Source organism: Gymnoscopelus braueri (genome assembly GCF_963280865.1).
Source record: "Gymnoscopelus braueri genome assembly, chromosome: 20".
In the NCBI taxonomy this organism is placed as follows: Eukaryota; Metazoa; Chordata; class Actinopteri; order Myctophiformes; family Myctophidae; genus Gymnoscopelus; species Gymnoscopelus braueri.
Window position 1 is genome coordinate 39,750,332 of NC_137622.1, and position 18,256 is coordinate 39,768,587.

The window sequence follows — 18,256 nt, forward strand, 5'->3', positions numbered from 1 at the left end:
GAATTTTAGCCAAAAATAGCAGATCTACAAGCTCACAACGCCTCGCACTGCAAAGCGCTGTGAGCTTGTAGATCTGCTATCTTGGAAAAGAGGCATAGGTGTAGTGTATCCACAAGTTTCCTTGGGCGTTGTGCGCATCACTTCCTGTCGATTTTGATATAGGTATCAGGGATCAAATTGACAGGAAGTGATGCCCACAACGCCCTAGGAAACTTGTGGATAGGGGGGGGGGAAAAGCACAATTTTATACTTAAACTTTCAGGATTTAGAAAACATTTTAAAGAATCGCCTCAGGTCTTAATGGGTTAAACGAATCTGTTGAACTGAGTGTGTTTTTAATGCCAGTGTCTAGACACTAAAGACATGGAGCAGGCCTACAGACTGCACAGCCTGATGGAAGTAGGTGAGAACTGGAGGCTTCTGGGAGATTCCTACCAGCAGAGTCTTTACTAGTAAGTATAAACCAAGACGGAAATAGCAAGACTCACAATCTCCGGTTTATTTCCCGTATCTGCGTGACGTAGGTGGACTCCTTTTTAGGGGACAGGAACAAGTAAAACGCGCGAACGCTGGAAGCGAACGCAGCTTGAAAATATTGTGTATTTACGGACTTGTAATCCGTGTTATTTCACCGTGATGGGGAGAGAACATTGACATTGTGTGTGTGTTTGTGTGTGTGTGTGTGTGTGTGTGTGTGTGTGTGTGTGTGTGTGTGTGTGTGTGTAGGCTGTTGTGCATTGTAAGCAGAGCATTGTCTAAATTCCTGCACTCTGGCGCACTCGGGTGGCTGCTTACAGGCAGTGCACGCATGTGAGTCACATGAGGGCATGAACACAGACACACAGACACACAGACAGACACACAGACACACAACCTGAGCAGGGTTACATAGTAAGCTCCACTTGGTCGCGTTCGCAATAATAGGATATATATATTATAGGGTAATTCCAATGGAAGAGTGAACGTGAACACAGCTTCTGAACCATTCTTTAGCTCCATGGTCACTGAACTAAAGATTTTCATACTAAAATGGCTTTTTTTAGGGACACAAATTAGGAGAAAATCAACTTTGTTATCGACCTTTCTCTATCCCAGCAACACACTCTCGCGAGATTTGGGAAGATATCTGAAGAGTCTGACGGACGAGACATAGAGGGCTCTGTCTGTCCCTTATATTATATTGTATTATTATATTAGATTTCAACTCTATGCTCTGTCCTCATAAGATGTTCTAAAAACTGATAAACTGAGATTATATGTGTGAATATAGTACGTGAAATCATTATGGACAAATAAAAAAAAGGGTGTTCCAATGCTCAATAATATCATTTTCTGTCTTGGTTGATGGGGTATGATTTGGGAATCATGACATTTTGCCGGGGTCGGGGGAGAAGCAAACCACGCCTACTTAGGAGACCATTTGTAGGATTTGTGTACTATTTCGCCTCTAGTGGCTTCAGTTGAGATCCTGTATCTTCCTAAATTAACAGTCTTTGGTATAAACCCTCCACCCTACAAACTGGTCCATCCATCCATCCAACTACTTACGCACTCGTAAACTTAACTCAAATCAAATTGAAATCAAACGTGAATATTTGTGTGCATGTGCGTGACATTAAAATAGCGTTCCCCGTGACATTAACCCATTGATACCTGGAACGCATCTGTGTCACTTTTAGATTTCTTTAGGCTATTCAAAAATAGCAGATATACAAGCTCATAGCGCGGCACCGAGTGCCGCGCTACGAGCTTGTAGATCTGCTATTTTTGAAAAATCGAGGACATTTTTTTGGGGTTTTTCTTTAAAAAAAAAATTGGATTTAGAAGACATTTCTAGAATCTTCTCAGGTCTTAATGGGTTAAAATAGACCTACTACACCTCTGCCACCCCTCCATCCATCTAGTAGTTATTGTTATGTCTCTTTTTCTAGTCTACACAGTGATGACAGTCAAATCAAACCTATAGTTTTCATTGTCTCATGTGCAAGGGTTGCCAGATCTGCTTGTTATAATTTCCCCGCAAGATTTTATTTGAAAAATAGCCGATCTACAAGCTCACAACGCGTCGCATCGCGACGCGTTGTGAGCTTGTAGATCTGCTATTTTCAAATAGCTGATGTATATGTTAAAAGTGCTCATGTGGCCCATAGTCGCTTCTTTTGGGCTGGTTTTCCTAGACCTGGTTGCTCGTTTCTCTTACAGAATCTGGCAACACTGCTCATGTGTGTGTGTGTGTGTGTGTGTCTCTCTGTCTGCAGCGGTCGTTTCTTCAGCCTGCTGTGCATGATGGAGCACATAGACGTGGTGTTGAAGTGGTACCGGCAACACGTCCCCTCGGTCAGTACACTTTCCTGCCTTGCCCGAGGGTTCCTTGGTATCCGACCCAGGGCATATATATGTCACAGGGTGAATGGAGAACCAGGTAGATTGAAGACAGAGCGCTCGTTTTTAGGCACGGGGCTTCGGTGCGAGGCGGGGCTTTTCGAGACAGGGTTTATTAGCGAGGCTCGCGAGAAGGAGGAGGCGGCGCTGCGAGGCGGGGGTTTGTTAGGGGAACGCTGAACACGCGTTCACACGCACACGCTTGTCCATGACGGAGGCGCGCCGACTTAGTAGAGCTTGAGGCCGAGGAAGTGCGCCCTCGCGCCTCCAGGCGCGAGTGCCCGCGCTGACCGGCCGATGCTCTACTAGTCGACTCAGCGCCGTTTGAGTTGTAAACCGATAGGGACAGAATAGTTATTTTCATGGATCACTGTGTGTGTGTGTGTGTGTGTGTGTGTGTGTGTGTGTGTGTGTGTGTCAGGGAGAAACTAAAACAAAAGCCAGAACACAATAAAAGTATCTTAACAGTCCTGCTTTCAATAAACCAAATTGAAAGCATGAGCGCGTGCGCGCGTGTGTGTGTGCGTGTGTGTGTGTGTGTGTGTATGGTCGCGGCCATATATGTTGTGCACAAGCCTGGCTCGTGGCTCCCTCTTGTGTTGCTTCTACAGAATAGCAGGGTCGTGGTTAAAAACGAGCGAGCCTTCTTCAATCTACCTGGTTCTCCATTCACCCTGTAACATATATATATGTCACAGGGAAATTGGCATTCCAGGGAAATTGAAAGAGGAGCGCTCGCTTTTAGACGCGGGGCTTCGGCGCGAGGCGGGCTTTTCGAGACAGGGTTTTTTACGCGAGGCTCGCGAGGAGGAGGAGGCGCGAGCCGGGGCTTTGATACTAGGCGGTGTGAGGAGTAGAAGGAGGCGCGAAGCGGGGCTTTGATACTAGGCGGCGCGAGGAGGAGGCGCGAGGCGGGGCTTTGATGCGAGGCCGACCTGGCTTTTGTTGTCCCCCCCCACATAGCAACCAGGAAGCTACGCTAGGGGAACGCTGAACACGCGTTCACTACGAACACGTGATAATAGTTATTGTCCATGACGGAGGCGCGGTGACTCAGCAGAGCTCGAGGCCGAGGAGACGCGCCCGAGCGCCTCCAGGCGCGAGTGCCCGCGCCGACCGGCCGAAGGTCTGCTAGTCGAATCAGCGCCGTCCGAGTTGTAACCCGATAGGGGGAGAATAGATCTTTTTATGGGTTACTATCCACGACGACACACATGTGTGCGTTTGTGCGTGTGCATGTGTGCGCATGCACACACGCACACGCACATGCGTGTGCATGTGTGCACATGCGTGTGCATGCGTGCACATGCGTGTGCATGTGTGCATGCGCACACATGCACACATGCACACACGCATGTGTGCATTCATTGCCCTCTAGTGTTGGTTATACAGAATTGCCTGGGTGGGGTGGTAAAAACAAGCGCTCCTTTTTCAATTTCCCTGGAATGCCAATTTCCCTGTAACATATACACCCAGTGGTGGTAAAAGTACTCAAATGTTTCACTTAAGTAAAAGTATCAATACTGCAATGTAGAAGTACTGTGCTACAAGTAAAAGTCCTGAATTCAAAATGTTACTTGAGTAAAAGTACAAAAGTATTGGCATCAAAATGTACTTAAAGTACCAAAAGTACTAAAATGTTTGAAAATAGCAGATCTACAAGCTCATAGCGTCAAATCCGCGGCCAAATACATATCAATTTGGGGGGTCATTGGCACTAAAAAAAAACGTTTTAGAACCACTGGCCTAAATGTGTCTTTGTGTGCAGCGCTACTACCCGAGCCCTCAGGGCATGAGGGACTTGCTCCAGGCAGTGGACACAGACGGTCGCCTGGACCTTCTGCCCACCGTATGGAAAGGTAACATCATACACTTAAGAGTATAATACTTATGTCAGTATTTTGCTGCTGTTGCACCTGCCTGCATTCAGGCTCTGTTCTCTCTCTCTCTCTCTCTCTCTCTCTCTCTCTCTCTCTCTCTCAATCTCTCTCTCTCTCTCTCTCTCTCTCTCTCTCTCTCTCTCTCTCTCTCTCTCTCTCTCTCCTCTCTCTCTCTCTCTCTCTCTCTCTCTCTCTCTCTCTCTCTCTCTCTCTCTCTCTCTCTGCTTGTTGGGATTTTACATAACAATAGGAATAAAACAATTAAAATGCCCTCATAAAATGAAAATAAATAGAAATAAACAATTGAGATGCCCTCAAACCCCTTCAGTCACACCCATGCCCCCCCCCCCCTCCTCTACAAAAGATTAAGATTTGTTTTCGCTTTTTCTAACAAAAAATATAACTAAATACATGAATTCAAACGGAAAACAAATAAATAAATACAGGAATTTAGAAAAACATTCATAAGAAACAAAAAGGTTGAACAGTCTAAGAATATCATTCATCTAAAAACACAAAAAAGATTTTTAAGAATAAAACATAGAAATAAAAACATCCACAGGGAAATAAAAAACTTTTGGAATGAAAACATCAAGTATCTAGCTGTTCTTAATAAGCCTGTGCATTCATGCCCATTCACACACACACTCCCTTCTGTACAATCACACTAACAAGATCCCATACCCACGTCTCCAATATATTCGTATATATAACACCCGCCTGACGTAGCAGTCTATTCCAGTCAGAGTTTACCGAGCAGCATAATAGAGGGGGAGAGAGAGAGAGAAAAAGAGAGAGAGAAAAGGGGGAAAAAAAGGAGCTACGGTAATCGCCATGAGTCTCGCTCCATAGTAAATGGTTACAAACGAACAGTCCTGAACATCAATAACGTAAATTGCTCTGTGCACAGAGCCTCTTCAGTACCAAATGACCCACTTTTTTTAAAGAGAAAAAACATTGGTACAAAACACAAATCAATCGCCTTATCACATGTCTTTTTTGTGCGTGTGTGTGCGTGCGTGCGTGTGCGTGTGTGTGTGTGTGTGTGTGCACAGCGTGGCCTCATTCAGGCCTCAGTGTATAAAGAACAATGCTCTGTGTCTGCTGACCACACCCATCTCCTGCCCAGCCTGCATGCCCCTATTTGGTCGTGCTTCTTCTCTGCGGTTCAATAATGCACACCTGTACAGGCACGCACGCACGCACGCACGCACGCACACACAACCACATATAAATCAGGCATGACTCTAACCCTAACGCCTAAAGCTAATCTTTGACTCAAATGTTTCCTAATATAATTGTAAGCTTTCTTAAATCTTTCTTCAGTGATAAAACCACCATTTCACTTGTGAGGAGCAGGAAAATTGTCCTCACAATGCCTTTTTCTCAAATTCTACTACTTTTGGGACATTTGTCCCTCTCAAGTATAGAATTACAAGTCTCTCTCTCTCTCTCTCTCTCTCTCTCTCTCTCTCTATCTCTCTCTCTCTCTCTCTCTCTCTCTCTCTCTCTCTCTCTCTCTCTCTCTCTCTCTCTCTGCTTGTTGGGATATTTACATAACAATAGGAATAAAACAATTAAAATGCCCTCATAAAAATGAAAATAAATAGAAATAAACACAATTGAGATGCCCTCAAAACCCCTTCAGTCACCCCATGCCCCCCCCCCCCCTCCTCTACAAAAGATTAAGATTTGTTTCTCGCTTTTTCTAACAAAAAAATATAACTAAATACATGAATTCAAACGGAAAACAAATAAATAAATACAGGAATTTAGAAAAACATTCATAAAGAAACAAAAAGGTTGAACAGTCTAAGAATATCATTCATCTAAAAACACAAAAAAGATTTTTAAGAATAAAACATAGAAATAAAACATCCACAGGGAAATAAAAAACTTTTGGAATGAAAACATCAAGTATCTAGCTGTTCTTAATAAGCCTGTGCATTCATGCCCATTCACACACACACTCCCTTCTGTACAATCACACTAACAAGATCCCATACCCACGTCTCCAATATATTCGTATATATAACACCCGCCTGACGTAGCAGTCTATTCCAGTCAGACGTTTACCGAGCAGCATAATAGAGGGGGAGAGAGAGAGAGAGAAAAAGAGAGAGAGGAAAAGGGGGAAAAAAAGGAGCTACGGTAATCGCCATGAGTCTCGCTCCATAGTAAATGGTTACAAACGAACAGTCCTGAACATCAATAACGTAAATTGCTCTGTGCACAGAGCCTCTTCAGTACCAAATGACCCACTTTTTTTAAGAGAAAAAAACATTGGTACAAAACACAAATCAATCGCCTTATCACATGTTTTTTTTGTGCGTGTGTGTGCGTGCGTGCGTGTGCGTGTGTGTGTGTGGTGTGTGCACAGCGTGGCCTCATTCAGGTCCTCAGTGTATAAAGAACAATGCTCTGTGTCTGCTGACCACACCCATCTCCTGCCCAGCCTGCATGCCCCTATTTGGTCGTGCTTCTTCTCTGCGGTTCAATAATGCACACCTGTACAGGCACGCACGCACGCACGCACGCACGCACACACAACCACATATAAATCAGGCATGACTCTAACCCTAACGCCTAAAGCTAATCTTTGACTCAAATGTTTCCTAATATAATTGTAAGCTTTCTTAAATCTTTCTTCAGTGATAAAACCACCATTTCACTTGTGAGGAGCAGGAAAATTGTCCTCACAATGCCTTTTTCTCAAATTCTACTACTTTTGGGACATTTGTCCCTCTCAAGTATAGAATTACAAGTCTCTCTCTCTCTCTCTCTCTCTCTCTCTCTCTCTCTCTCTCTCTCTCTCTCTCTCTCTCTCTCTCTCTCTCTCTCTCTCTCTCTCTCTCTCTCTCTCTGCTTGTTGGGATTTTACATAACAATAGGAATAAAACAATTAAAAAATGCCCTCATAAAAATGAAAATAAATAGAAATAAAACAATTGAGATGCCCTCAAACCCCTTCAGTCACCCCATGCCCCCCCCCCTCCTCTACAAAAGATTAAGATTTGTTTTCGCTTTTTCTAACAAAAAATATAACTAAATACATGAATTCAAACGGAAAACAAATAAATAAATACAGGAATTTAGAAAAACATTCATAAAGAAACAAAAAGGTTGAACAGTCTAAGAATATCATTCATCTAAAAACACAAAAAAGATTTTTAAGAATAAAACATAGAAATAAAACATCCACAGGGAAATAAATAACTTTTGGAATGAAAACATCAAGTAGGCTATCTAGCTGTTCTTAATAAGCCTGTGCATTCATGCCCATTCACACACACAGCCAAAGAACCTTCATTATGTATTTATCTCCCTTCTGTACAATCACACTAACAAGATCCCATACCCACGTCTCCAATATATTCGTATATATAACACCCGCCTGACGTAGCAGTCTATTCCAGTCAGAGTTTACCGAGCAGCATAATAGAGGGGGAGAGAGAGAGAGAAAAAGAGAGAGAGAGAAAAGGAAAAAAAAAGGAGCTACGGTAATCGTCATGAGTCTCGCTCCATCTACAAACGAACAGTCCTGAACATCAATAACGTAAATTGCTCTGTGCACAGAGCCTCTTCAGTACCAAATGACCCACTTTTTTTAAAGAGAAAAAACATTGGTACAAATCACAAATCAATCGCCTTATCACATGTTTTAAGATAAAAACAAAAAACGGACTTAGTTAAGGCACCTTTCTGGTTTGAAAAAAACATGAACTCAGTCCAGGTTTCAAGAGCAAGTCTTCGAACCGGCGCTCGGTTCTGCTTCTCGTGCAGAACCCGCTTACATTCTTTAAACTGCATGCGCCTTTCGTTGACCATCTTCGAGTAATCAGCAAAGACCATTATGCGGTGGCCTTCCCAGGCGACGTTCCCCATCTTGCGTGCAGGTCGGCGACCCGGTTCCGGTCCTGGAACCTCAGGAACCTGGCGATGATGGTCCTCCCCGACGACGCTCGGTCGGAGCCCGCACCTCCACGCACGTTGCCGAGTCGATGAGCCCTCTGGAACTCCAATCCAAACGGGAACTCCACCTTCAGAATCGCCGGTAGAACCTCGCACAGGAACGCGATGGTATCGGTACCCTCACAGTTCTCCGGGAAACCCACCAGGCCCACTTCTACGGGACAAACTCTGGCCTTCCAGCCCCGTTGTTCAGCATCCGCTGCCAGCTCGGCATACCGAAGCCTCTTGCGCTCATACAGTAGGCCTCGGCCACATTATCCTCCCAGGGCACTGTGAGCTCTATGATGTAGATGCTTATAATTGAAGAGGACCAAAGCACAAGATCTGGCCTGAGGTTGGTCGTGGCAATCTCCGCTGGGAAGCAGAGTCTCTGCTCCAGGTCAACCAGGAGCCTCCAGTCTCGTGCTGCGCCCAGCTGTCCAGCCTCTGGTTTTGGTGTGCGGGACTTAGGTAGCTTCTCCCCTTCACGGACGAACTGTCCTGAAGATCCAAGATGGGAGGAAAGCGGAGGCAGGGCGTTGACGACCGTCCGTCTACTCTCCAGTGAAGCTGCCAGACACTTCATCACTTGATTGTGCCTCCAGGTGTAGCGACCTTGCGTAAGGCTTGCCGACCAAAATGTGCTTCAAGTTTGCTGGAGATGGACAGAGGGGGCATGTAGGGTCTTCTCCGTACCATTGACTGAGGTTATGTGGTGTCCTTCTTCGTATAATTCATTCAGAGTACGATATTCACAAGTCGGTCGTCGAGATGCACAAACAAACATAAAATGTTTACCACAATGTCTGTCATCCCACTTTCCACTAAGCCCGGGCAAATTATAATATAAATTAACACAGTGTTCCACATTGTTGAAATTGTCTGGCTGTCCGTTTCCCCACTTGTTGAATCTGAATGGACGTCCGTCCGACCACAGCCAGTGATGTCTTTGCCCATCAATGGTACATGTCAATGATAATCCCATCCAAATTGCCCTACCCGACGTTTGGCCAGTGAAGTCAATCAGTCGTTGGACAAAATTGTTTTCTTCCTCATTGTCAATGGACACGAGATTGGCCCCCTCCTCTGCGCAGTACCGTTCTGCATCGGCCCAGGAACTTTCTACAGCGTAAAACTTGTAACAACGTCCCCCGAATTTATACCAGTTTTGGGTACATGAGCCACGGTCTAGTGTTTCATTTTCTGTCTTAGTTTCATTCTCTGTCTTGGGGACCACCTCCTCAGCATGGCCGGTCACCAAAACATGGACCAAGACTCCCACTATTAAGATGACTGCGATGATGCTTAACGCTCCTAGACGTTTCATTTTATGATCTCTGGTCTTTCCAGAATCTGAAAGAAGTACTTCAACCATCTAGTATGTAGTATGTACTACTATTACTACTACTACTATTATTACTACTACTACTACTACTACTATAACTATTACTACTACTACGAGCAAGAAGACAAATTATGGTGATTAAATACTCGTCTTGAGGGGTGCTATGACATACTGCTGACGGCGTTCTCGCTTGACCTTATTAGATCGAGCGTATCCTTATATGGTGTATTCTCTTCTTTTTGAGGAATTAAAAAGGTCTAAGGGTCCCTCCCCCTCTACCTGCAGAGCTGCTCTAAGCAGCAGTAACTTGCCCTTCCCCCACTTTCAATCAAGATCAGCTGCTGGAGGAGAACGTCCTTGAAAGATTTAAGAACCGAATGAATCGTTTGAGAAATCCTCTCAATGAGAGATACTTGTGAGATTAAGAATTGATGCATGTCAAATTCTTTACTGAAAAAAGTAATAACTCGATTAATTATTAATTATTAAATCTGCAAAGTATAGTAGTAGTAGTAGTAGTAGTAGTAGTAGTAGTAGTAGTAGTAGTAGTAGTAGTAGTAGTAGTAGTAGTAGTAGTAGTAGTAGGCTACCTTGAAATTGTACTCAAGTACAGTACTTTACATGTGTGTGTGTGTATGAGGGAATGTGAGGCCACGTGTGTGTGTGTGTGTGTGGGGGGGGGGGGATGTGAGTCCATGTCTGTGTGTGTGTGTGTGTGTGTGCGTGTACGTGCATGCGTGCGTGCCTGTGTGTGTGTATGTGAGAGGGAATGTGAGGCTGTGTGTGTGCGTGCGTGCGTGCGTGTGTGTGTGTGCACAGCGTGGCCTCATTCAGGTCCTCAGTGTATAAAGAACAATGCTCTGTGTCTGCTGACCACACCCATCTCCAGCCCAGCCTGCATGCCCCTATTTGGTCGTGCTTCTTCTCTGCGATTCAATAATGCACACCTGTACAGGCACGCACGCACGCACGCACGCACACACAACCACATATAAATCAGGCATGACTCTAACCCTAACGCCTAAAGCTAATCTTTGACTCAAATGTTTCCTAATATAATTGTAAGCTTTCTTAAATCTTTCTTCAGTGATAAAACCACCATTTCACTTGTGAGGAGCAGGAAAATTTTCCTTCTCAAATTCTACTACTTTTGGGACATTTTGTCCCTCTCAAGTATAGAATTACAAGTCTCTCTCTCTCTCTCTCTTTTTTTCTCTTTTATATATATATATATATTTCTCAGTGAAGTAACGTTACCAACACATCCAGTAGCAGTAATTGGTAGTTCATTTTCTTCTTCCGGTGTGTTTTCTCAGATATCAGGGCCCTTGGTCATGACAACAGGTCAGAATTGGTGGAGGAACTGCTGGCTCTGATGGCCAGAGAAAAACACAGTCCTGAGGTGAGTAGGGAAGCCATGAATGTTGACACAGACAGACAGACAGACAGACAGACAGACAGACGGGTACAATGGGTACTCTGCCAACGGGTATTGTGTAACTGGCTGGGGTATGCATCGTTCCCGAGTAGGCTGGTGCCCAAAACACTGATCTACCCACCTCTTCAAGAAACACTACCCTTCCTCTTTGTCTTGCCTACTTGTTGTCAATTAGTTGTACAAGCTCTTGTTTTATTGGATCTTGTTTATTCGATACACTTGTTCGTTTTAGCTCTTGCTCATTTGATTTTCCTACGAGCTTGTAGATCTGCTATTATTGAAAAATCGTGAAAACATATTTTTTATACTTTTTTTTCAAAAAACTGTTAGGATTTTTTTTATTTTTTTTAAAGAATCGCCTCAGGTCTTAATGGGTTAAAAAAGTAGGTAGCTGATATATTGCACTTTTACCTTAGCTCTAGGTATACTCTTAGTTGCTTGTTTTAGAAGAGAATGCACTTAAAACTTCTGGTGATTAGTAGTTTCCTTGCCTACGTATGTTGAATGCACTCATTGTAAGTGGCTTTGGATAAAAGTGTCTGCTAAATGACTGTAATGTAATGTAATGTACATACCATGTAGGTGGGTGCAGCAGTCCTTCCTTTGCAGCCTGTGCCCTGGACATTTTTTTTAAATCGTGAAAATGTGTGCAAATCTTTGAATATAAATTATATATATATTTTTAAAGCGAACATTTGTAACTCAAATCTTTTCTTTTGGGGATTCTACAAATCCTAACTGTAAAAAAAGAAAAAAAAACTTATGTTGCTATAATATCAGTGGTAGTATTTGGCCACGGACCCCCATCTCAAAAAAAATTGTTCCAGGGACCCCCCCCAGAAGCAAATATTTGAGTTACAAATGTTCGCTTTGAAAATAAATATATTCAAAGATTTCCACACATTTTTGCGATTTTTCAAAAATAGCAGATCTACAAGCTCATAGCGCTGCGCTCGGTGCCGCGCTATGAGCTTGTAGATCTGCTATTTTTGAATAGCCAAAGAAATCTAAAAATGACACACGGATGCGTTCCCGGTCTTAATGGGTTAACGTGTGTGTGTGTGTGTGTGTGCGTGTGCGTGCGTGCGTGCGCGCGTGCGTGTGCGCGCGTGCGTGTGTGTAGGTGCAGCAGTCCTTTGCAGCCTGTGCTCTGGACATAAGGAGTGTGTACGAGGGGGACAGGAGCAGGCTGGAGTGGAGCAACTCTTCTCTGTCCCACGTCACCGTCCTGCTGCTACGAGCCACCAGGACCCAGCAGGCCTGGTGAGGAACACGCCCGTCACCACCATCATGACATTTTTACTTAAAGGAGTAGTTCACAGTTTTCAGAAACTTCAAGTTGCATATTAACACATTGAATGCCAGTCGCGTAGATCTACGCGAACCTATTTAAAGCCGCAGCGTGCCAGTCGCGTAGATCTACGCGAACCGCCGATTCCCATTGATTTTGCCCCAGGTGCACTTTCCGAATTTTTTTGATCCATTTCCGTTTCCGGTTTCCGGTCGGAAACGGAATTATTCGGGTTCCGTTTTTTTCGATCGTATCCGCTTCCTGTCTGGGATCCTGTTTAAAACTCGATTTTCTCGGTTGTTGTTTTTCTCCTCGCTGATCACTGTTTACCGTTGATCGGCTGTATCTACAAGATGGCGACTCGCATTTGGAAACTGTTTTCGCTGGCCGTTTCTCACGGATCCGCTGTGTGTTTAGAACCAAATGAACGCGCACTTTTAACTTATTTAGCGAGGTCTGTGGCGACATGAAAAAAACAACAATAAAACGCTGGCACTGGTGAGTACATTATGAGATTAAACTCTGGCATGGAATGTGTTAATGATGCAATGAGAATTCTACTCAAAAGGCCTAGATGGAGCAGTGCAAGTGAAATGTTTGTGGCTGCAAGAGTCAATACTCTCCAAGCTGAATCTAATGCACAGATTCATGTGCCGTTTGGATGAGTCTGAGAATAGCCTCATTGTCAATATAAATGACCCTGTGAAGAGTTGCACCAGGTACTCCTCTAGTCTTAGGAGAGACATTGGCTTAACCATAGACATATAAAGGTAGACGCCTCCTTCGGCTCTGAGGCGTGCGTATCTCGGAATCGACTAGTTAAAAAGGATTAAAACTATAAAAGAAAAGTACAAAACAAAAAGGAGCTTAACTGCTTGTATTTATAACTGTCCCAATTTATTGTGTAAAGGACTGTTTTTAATTCATGTTCATTGTTGTAGTATGTATTTGTATGTATCTATGGACCTTGAGTCTGCAATAAAGACATTCATTCATTCATTCATTGACCCCAATTGACACCTACATGAACCCATGTATTTTCTATCAATTACACACCCCATGAAGCATCAAGGACCCCCAAATTGACACTTATTAGCCCGCAGACCCCCATTTGAAAAGATAAGCCAGGGACCCCCATAAGAGAAGATTTGTACGGCTCTCTAGCAGTGATTCTCAACCATTTTAATTTCAATGACCCCCAGTTTGACATGCATTAGGCTATGGACCCCCATTTAATGGCATTTCTATCTCTGGGACCCCAATTCATATAGTGAAATCAATGTTAATTTAACTCTTGAGAGTGTACAAATGGAATGGGTCCATTTGGTTCCATTTGTTACAGACCCATAAGGGTCCATTTGGTTCCTATCCATCATTTAGCTGGGGACCCCCTGGAACCCCCTCAAGTACCCCTGGGGGTCCCCGGACCCCACTTTGAGAACCAATGTCCTATCGGATACATTAGCATCTCTCCGCCGGTAATCAAATTATTGGCTTATAGGAATGCGTCACTATTTTATTTCATTATTATTTTATTTTTTTATCATGATTCGATTAAAGTTGATTAGTTCAATGAACTGTTGCACCCCCCTGATCTGTGTTGGTTTCTCCACAGGGAGATGCTACGGCGCTTCAAGACTGAGAACAGAGTTCCCACGTGAGTACGAACAGTACATGCATTTTCTTTTGATCTTTTATTTCCTGACTCCCCCCTCATGTACCCCCAGGGATCCTTGAGGGGGTTCCAGGGGATCCCCAGCTGAATTAGTTAACCCATTAAGACCTAGAAGCATACATGGGCAACTGGCGTATTGTATAACTAAATGCATTTGAAATTAAATTAATATTTTACTTTTCACGATTCTAATTAACCCATTAAGACCTGGAACTGTGTCATTTTTAGATTTGAGCTAAAAAGCATTATTTTACACTTTGGGCTATTCAAAAATAGCAGATCTACAAGCTCATAGCGCGGCACCGAGTGCCGCGCTACGAGCTTGTAGATCTGCTATTTTTGAAAAATCGTGAAAATGTGTGCAAATCTTTGAATATATATTTTTTTAAAGCGAACATTTTTAACTCAAATCGTTGCTTCTGGGGGTCCCTGGAACAAAATATTTTGATGGGGGTCCGCGGCCAAATACATATAATTTTGGGGGTCCTTGACATGAAAAAGATTGAGCACCACTGATACAGAAACATACGTTTTTCAGAAAACTGTTGAGATTTAGGAGACATGTAGAATCGGCTTCAGGTCTCAATGGGTTAAAATAGCACCAAAAAAAATCTGGATTCCAATTAAAAAATAGCCGATCTACAAGCTCAAAACACGTCGCACTCTATTTTTGTGTGACAGAATGGCGAAGTACGGCATTAATTTACGAAGAAAGTTAACATACGGAGATAAGAGGTGTCTGCCCGACAGTATATGCAATGTGGCTCCTCTGCAGTGAGTGTGGAAACATAGTGGCCCCTCTCCATCATCAAAGTTGCATCACCCCTGGTCTAAAGAATGGTTCAGAAGCTGTGTTCACGTTCACTCTTCCATTGAAATCAATAGACTCCAACCTGCTTCCGGTCTCCTATAAAGGCGGCCCCGCCTGCGTCGCGCAGATACGGGAAGTAAACCGGAAATGGCATGTCTTTCTTTCTATTTTGTTTTTGTCTTGGACTGTACCAAAGATTGTTAACCCATTAATACCTGGAACTGTGTCATTTTTAGATTTGAGCTAAAAAGCATTATTTTACACTTTAGGCTATTCAAAAATAGCAGATATACAAGCTCATAGCGCGGCACCGAGTGCCGCGCTACGAGCTTGTAGATCTGCTATTTTTGAAAAATCGTGAAAATGTGTGCAAATCTTTGAATATATATATATTTTAAAGCGAACATTTTTAACTCAAATCTTTGCTTCTGGGGGGTCCCTGGAACAAAATATTTTGATGGGGGTCCGCGGCCAAATACATATAATTTTGGGGGTCCTGGACATGAAAAAGATTGAGCACCACTGACATAGAAACATACGTTTTTCAGAAAACTGTTGAGATTTAGGAGACATGTAGAATCGGCTTCAGGTCTCAATGGGTTAATATAGGCAGATACACAATCTCAATTGGGGCCACTAGAGGTGAAATAGTACACGAATCCTACATAATGGTCTCCTAAGTAGGCGTCGTTTGCTTCTCCCCAGACCATCCCACCACCCTCCCCCTCCTCTCTCCCTGGCTGACAACATGTGGATGTGCATTTATGTTTTTTTCTTCATTAATATAGGCAGATACACAATCTCAATTGGGGCCACTAGAGGTGAAATAGTACACGAATCCTACATAATGGTCTCCTAAGTAGGCGTCGTTTGCTTCTCCCCAGACCATCCCACCACCCTCCCCCTCCTCTCTCCCTGGCTGACAACATGTGGATGTGCATTTATGTTTTTTTTCTTCATTAAAGAAAATAAATGCTTTACATGTTTGAAAGTGCACTTATTATTATTGGCAAAGATGCTTTTTAAGAAACCCATAAAATTCCCCCCACAAACACACACATTATTCAGTCTTATGCTAGATGTGCTCCCGTTTCTGCTCAATATTTTAACAGGGCCTTTTATTTATAAGGTATATATTTTACCACTAGTGTTTTAGCATGAATGTTTAGCAAAATGTCATGATTCCCAAATCATACACCCATCAACCAAGACAGTTCCTGTAATAATGGAAAATGATTAGCATTGGAACACACATTTTGTTTAATTTTTAATGTGTCCATAATGATTTCACGTACTATATTCACATATAGAATCTCAGTTTATCAGTTTTTAGAACATATCTTATGCGGACAGAGCATAGACTTAACATCTGATATAATAATACACTATAATATAAGGACCAGACAGAGCCCTCTATGTCTCGTCCGTCTCGTGCGCTTCCTCTTTAAAGGGCTACACCATGAATTTTAAATTTTTCTTCTTTTTTGTGTGTTTTTGGTCTCCCCTACCTCTCTTCTATCCCCAAAAATACCCCAGTTTGAACACTCAGGCTTTCACAGCAAATCTGGGGTTTTCTCTAAATTGGTCTCAAAACGGGCCAAACTGATTTGGTCCCTGACGTGACGTCATGTCACTATGTCAGGGAACAATCCCTCCCGTTTTTCAGTTCCAACAGTTTTAATATCATATTGATAAACAATATGATATTAAATATTATAAAAAAAAATTTAATTCATGGTGTAGTCCCTTTAAATTCAACCACTCAGAAGTGGAAACCGTGTCATCAATTGTGCTTTATAAAATACCTTTTTTTTGGTGTGTGATTTAAAGGTCACAGCCACAGGTAATGATTGACTTGGGTTTTGAATTCATGTCAACAAAAAATTATACCCTTAACTGGTATTAAACAATATGCCATCCACTATTCTTTTGGTAGACTGCAGATGGACTCTTCAGAAATCTTCCCAAATCTCGCGAGAGCTGTGTTGCTGGGATAGAGAAAGGTCGATAACAGAGTAGATTTTCTCCTAATTCGTGTCTCTAAAAAAAAGCTATTTTAGTATGAAAATGTTGTATATATTGTGTGTCTTGTGACGATCGGGTCCAATATTTAGTTCAGTAACCATGGAGCTAAGGAATGGTTCAGAAGCTGTGTTCACGTTAACTCTCCCATTGGAATCAATAGACTCCAACCTGCTTCCTGTCTCCTAAAAAGGCGTCCACCTACGTCCAGTGGTGGAAAGTAACTAAGTACATTTACTCAAGTACTGTACTTAAGTACAATTTTGAGGTATTTGTACTTTACTTGAGTATTTCCAATTTCCAATACTTTTACTTCTACTCCACTACATCTCAGAGGCAAATATTGTACTTTTACTCCACTACATTTATTTGAAAACTTTAGTTACTAGTTACTTTTCAGATATAAACTATGATATAATGAAACATACATTAACCACTTTAGCCCTATTTTATACATAGGCTATTTGAAAATAGCAGATCTACAAGCTCACAACGCGTCGCATCGCGACGCGTTGTGAGCTTGTAGATCGGCTATTTTCAAATATTTAGTACTTTTACTTTTGATACTTTAAGTACATTTTGATGCCAATACTTTTGTACTTTTACTCAAGTAAATTTAGAATTTTGGATTTTTACTTGTAACAGAGTATTTTTATATTGCAGTATTGGTACTTTTACTTAAGTACATAATTTGAGTACTTTTTCCACCACTGCCTACGTCACGCAGATACGGGAAGTAAACCGGAGATCGTGACTCTTGCCATTTCCCTCTTGGACTGCACTATCTGACTTCCTGTCTCGTTCTTCTTCTGTAGTGATGACATGCTGCAGGAGTTTCTGTCGGTGTGTGGCAGCGAGGGCGCCAACCAGAGGGCGGTGGAGCTGGTGCAGTTCTCCGCTTCCTTTGGTCTCCCGGCGACGCCCACACTGGCCCAGCGGGCGCTGACAGACTTTGACCTGACGCAAGAGCAGAGGTAAGCAGCAGACGCGTTGCTAGGTCTCTACTAGGTTGGGGCCTTAGCCCCCCACTTTTTGTTACTTTATTTCTGTTTTAGGGTTAGGGGTAGGGTTAGGCTCGGGTTATAGATATATTAAAAAAAAAAAAAAAAACGTTTTTATTTTATTTTTATTGGTGGCTTTGGATAAAACATTGGTGGCTATAGCCACCGAAGCCACCGTGTAACGACGCCCCTGTTGGATATGCACGCACCGTGAATATCCAACGCACACGACGGCAACGCATGCAAGTACATAGATAGACACACATGAAGTCTGCATATAAATAGAGAGAAGGACAAAGAAAGCGCCCTTGGTACGCGGCCCCGAACCCAGCCGAAACATGATCACATTATTAATAAACAAATGACCTCTAAACATATTTATAATATACAAAATACTCTCCTCTCCCATAACCGTCAGATTAAGATTGTAAGCCTATAAAAGAGATAGACAATAAAGATA

The 18,256-nt window shown here is 42.9% G+C and overlaps 1 protein-coding gene across 1 annotated transcript in view; it reads left to right on the forward strand.

Annotated features, from left to right (window-relative positions):
• The window catches only part of LOC308075687 (small ribosomal subunit protein mS39-like), a gene marked incomplete at its 5' end in the record, with an annotated part of 52,187 nt that overhangs the window by 21,481 nt on the left and 12,450 nt on the right, over nt 1-18,256 (forward strand). The window contains 7 exons of the mRNA XM_080415635.1: nt 346-452; nt 2,259-2,337; nt 4,151-4,241; nt 10,875-10,960; nt 12,120-12,259; nt 13,903-13,944; nt 17,611-17,769. Coding sequence (XP_080271761.1) covers nt 346-452; nt 2,259-2,337; nt 4,151-4,241; nt 10,875-10,960; nt 12,120-12,259; nt 13,903-13,944; nt 17,611-17,769 — 704 coding nt within the window. The remainder of the gene's footprint in view (nt 1-345; nt 453-2,258; nt 2,338-4,150; nt 4,242-10,874; nt 10,961-12,119; nt 12,260-13,902; nt 13,945-17,610; nt 17,770-18,256) is intronic.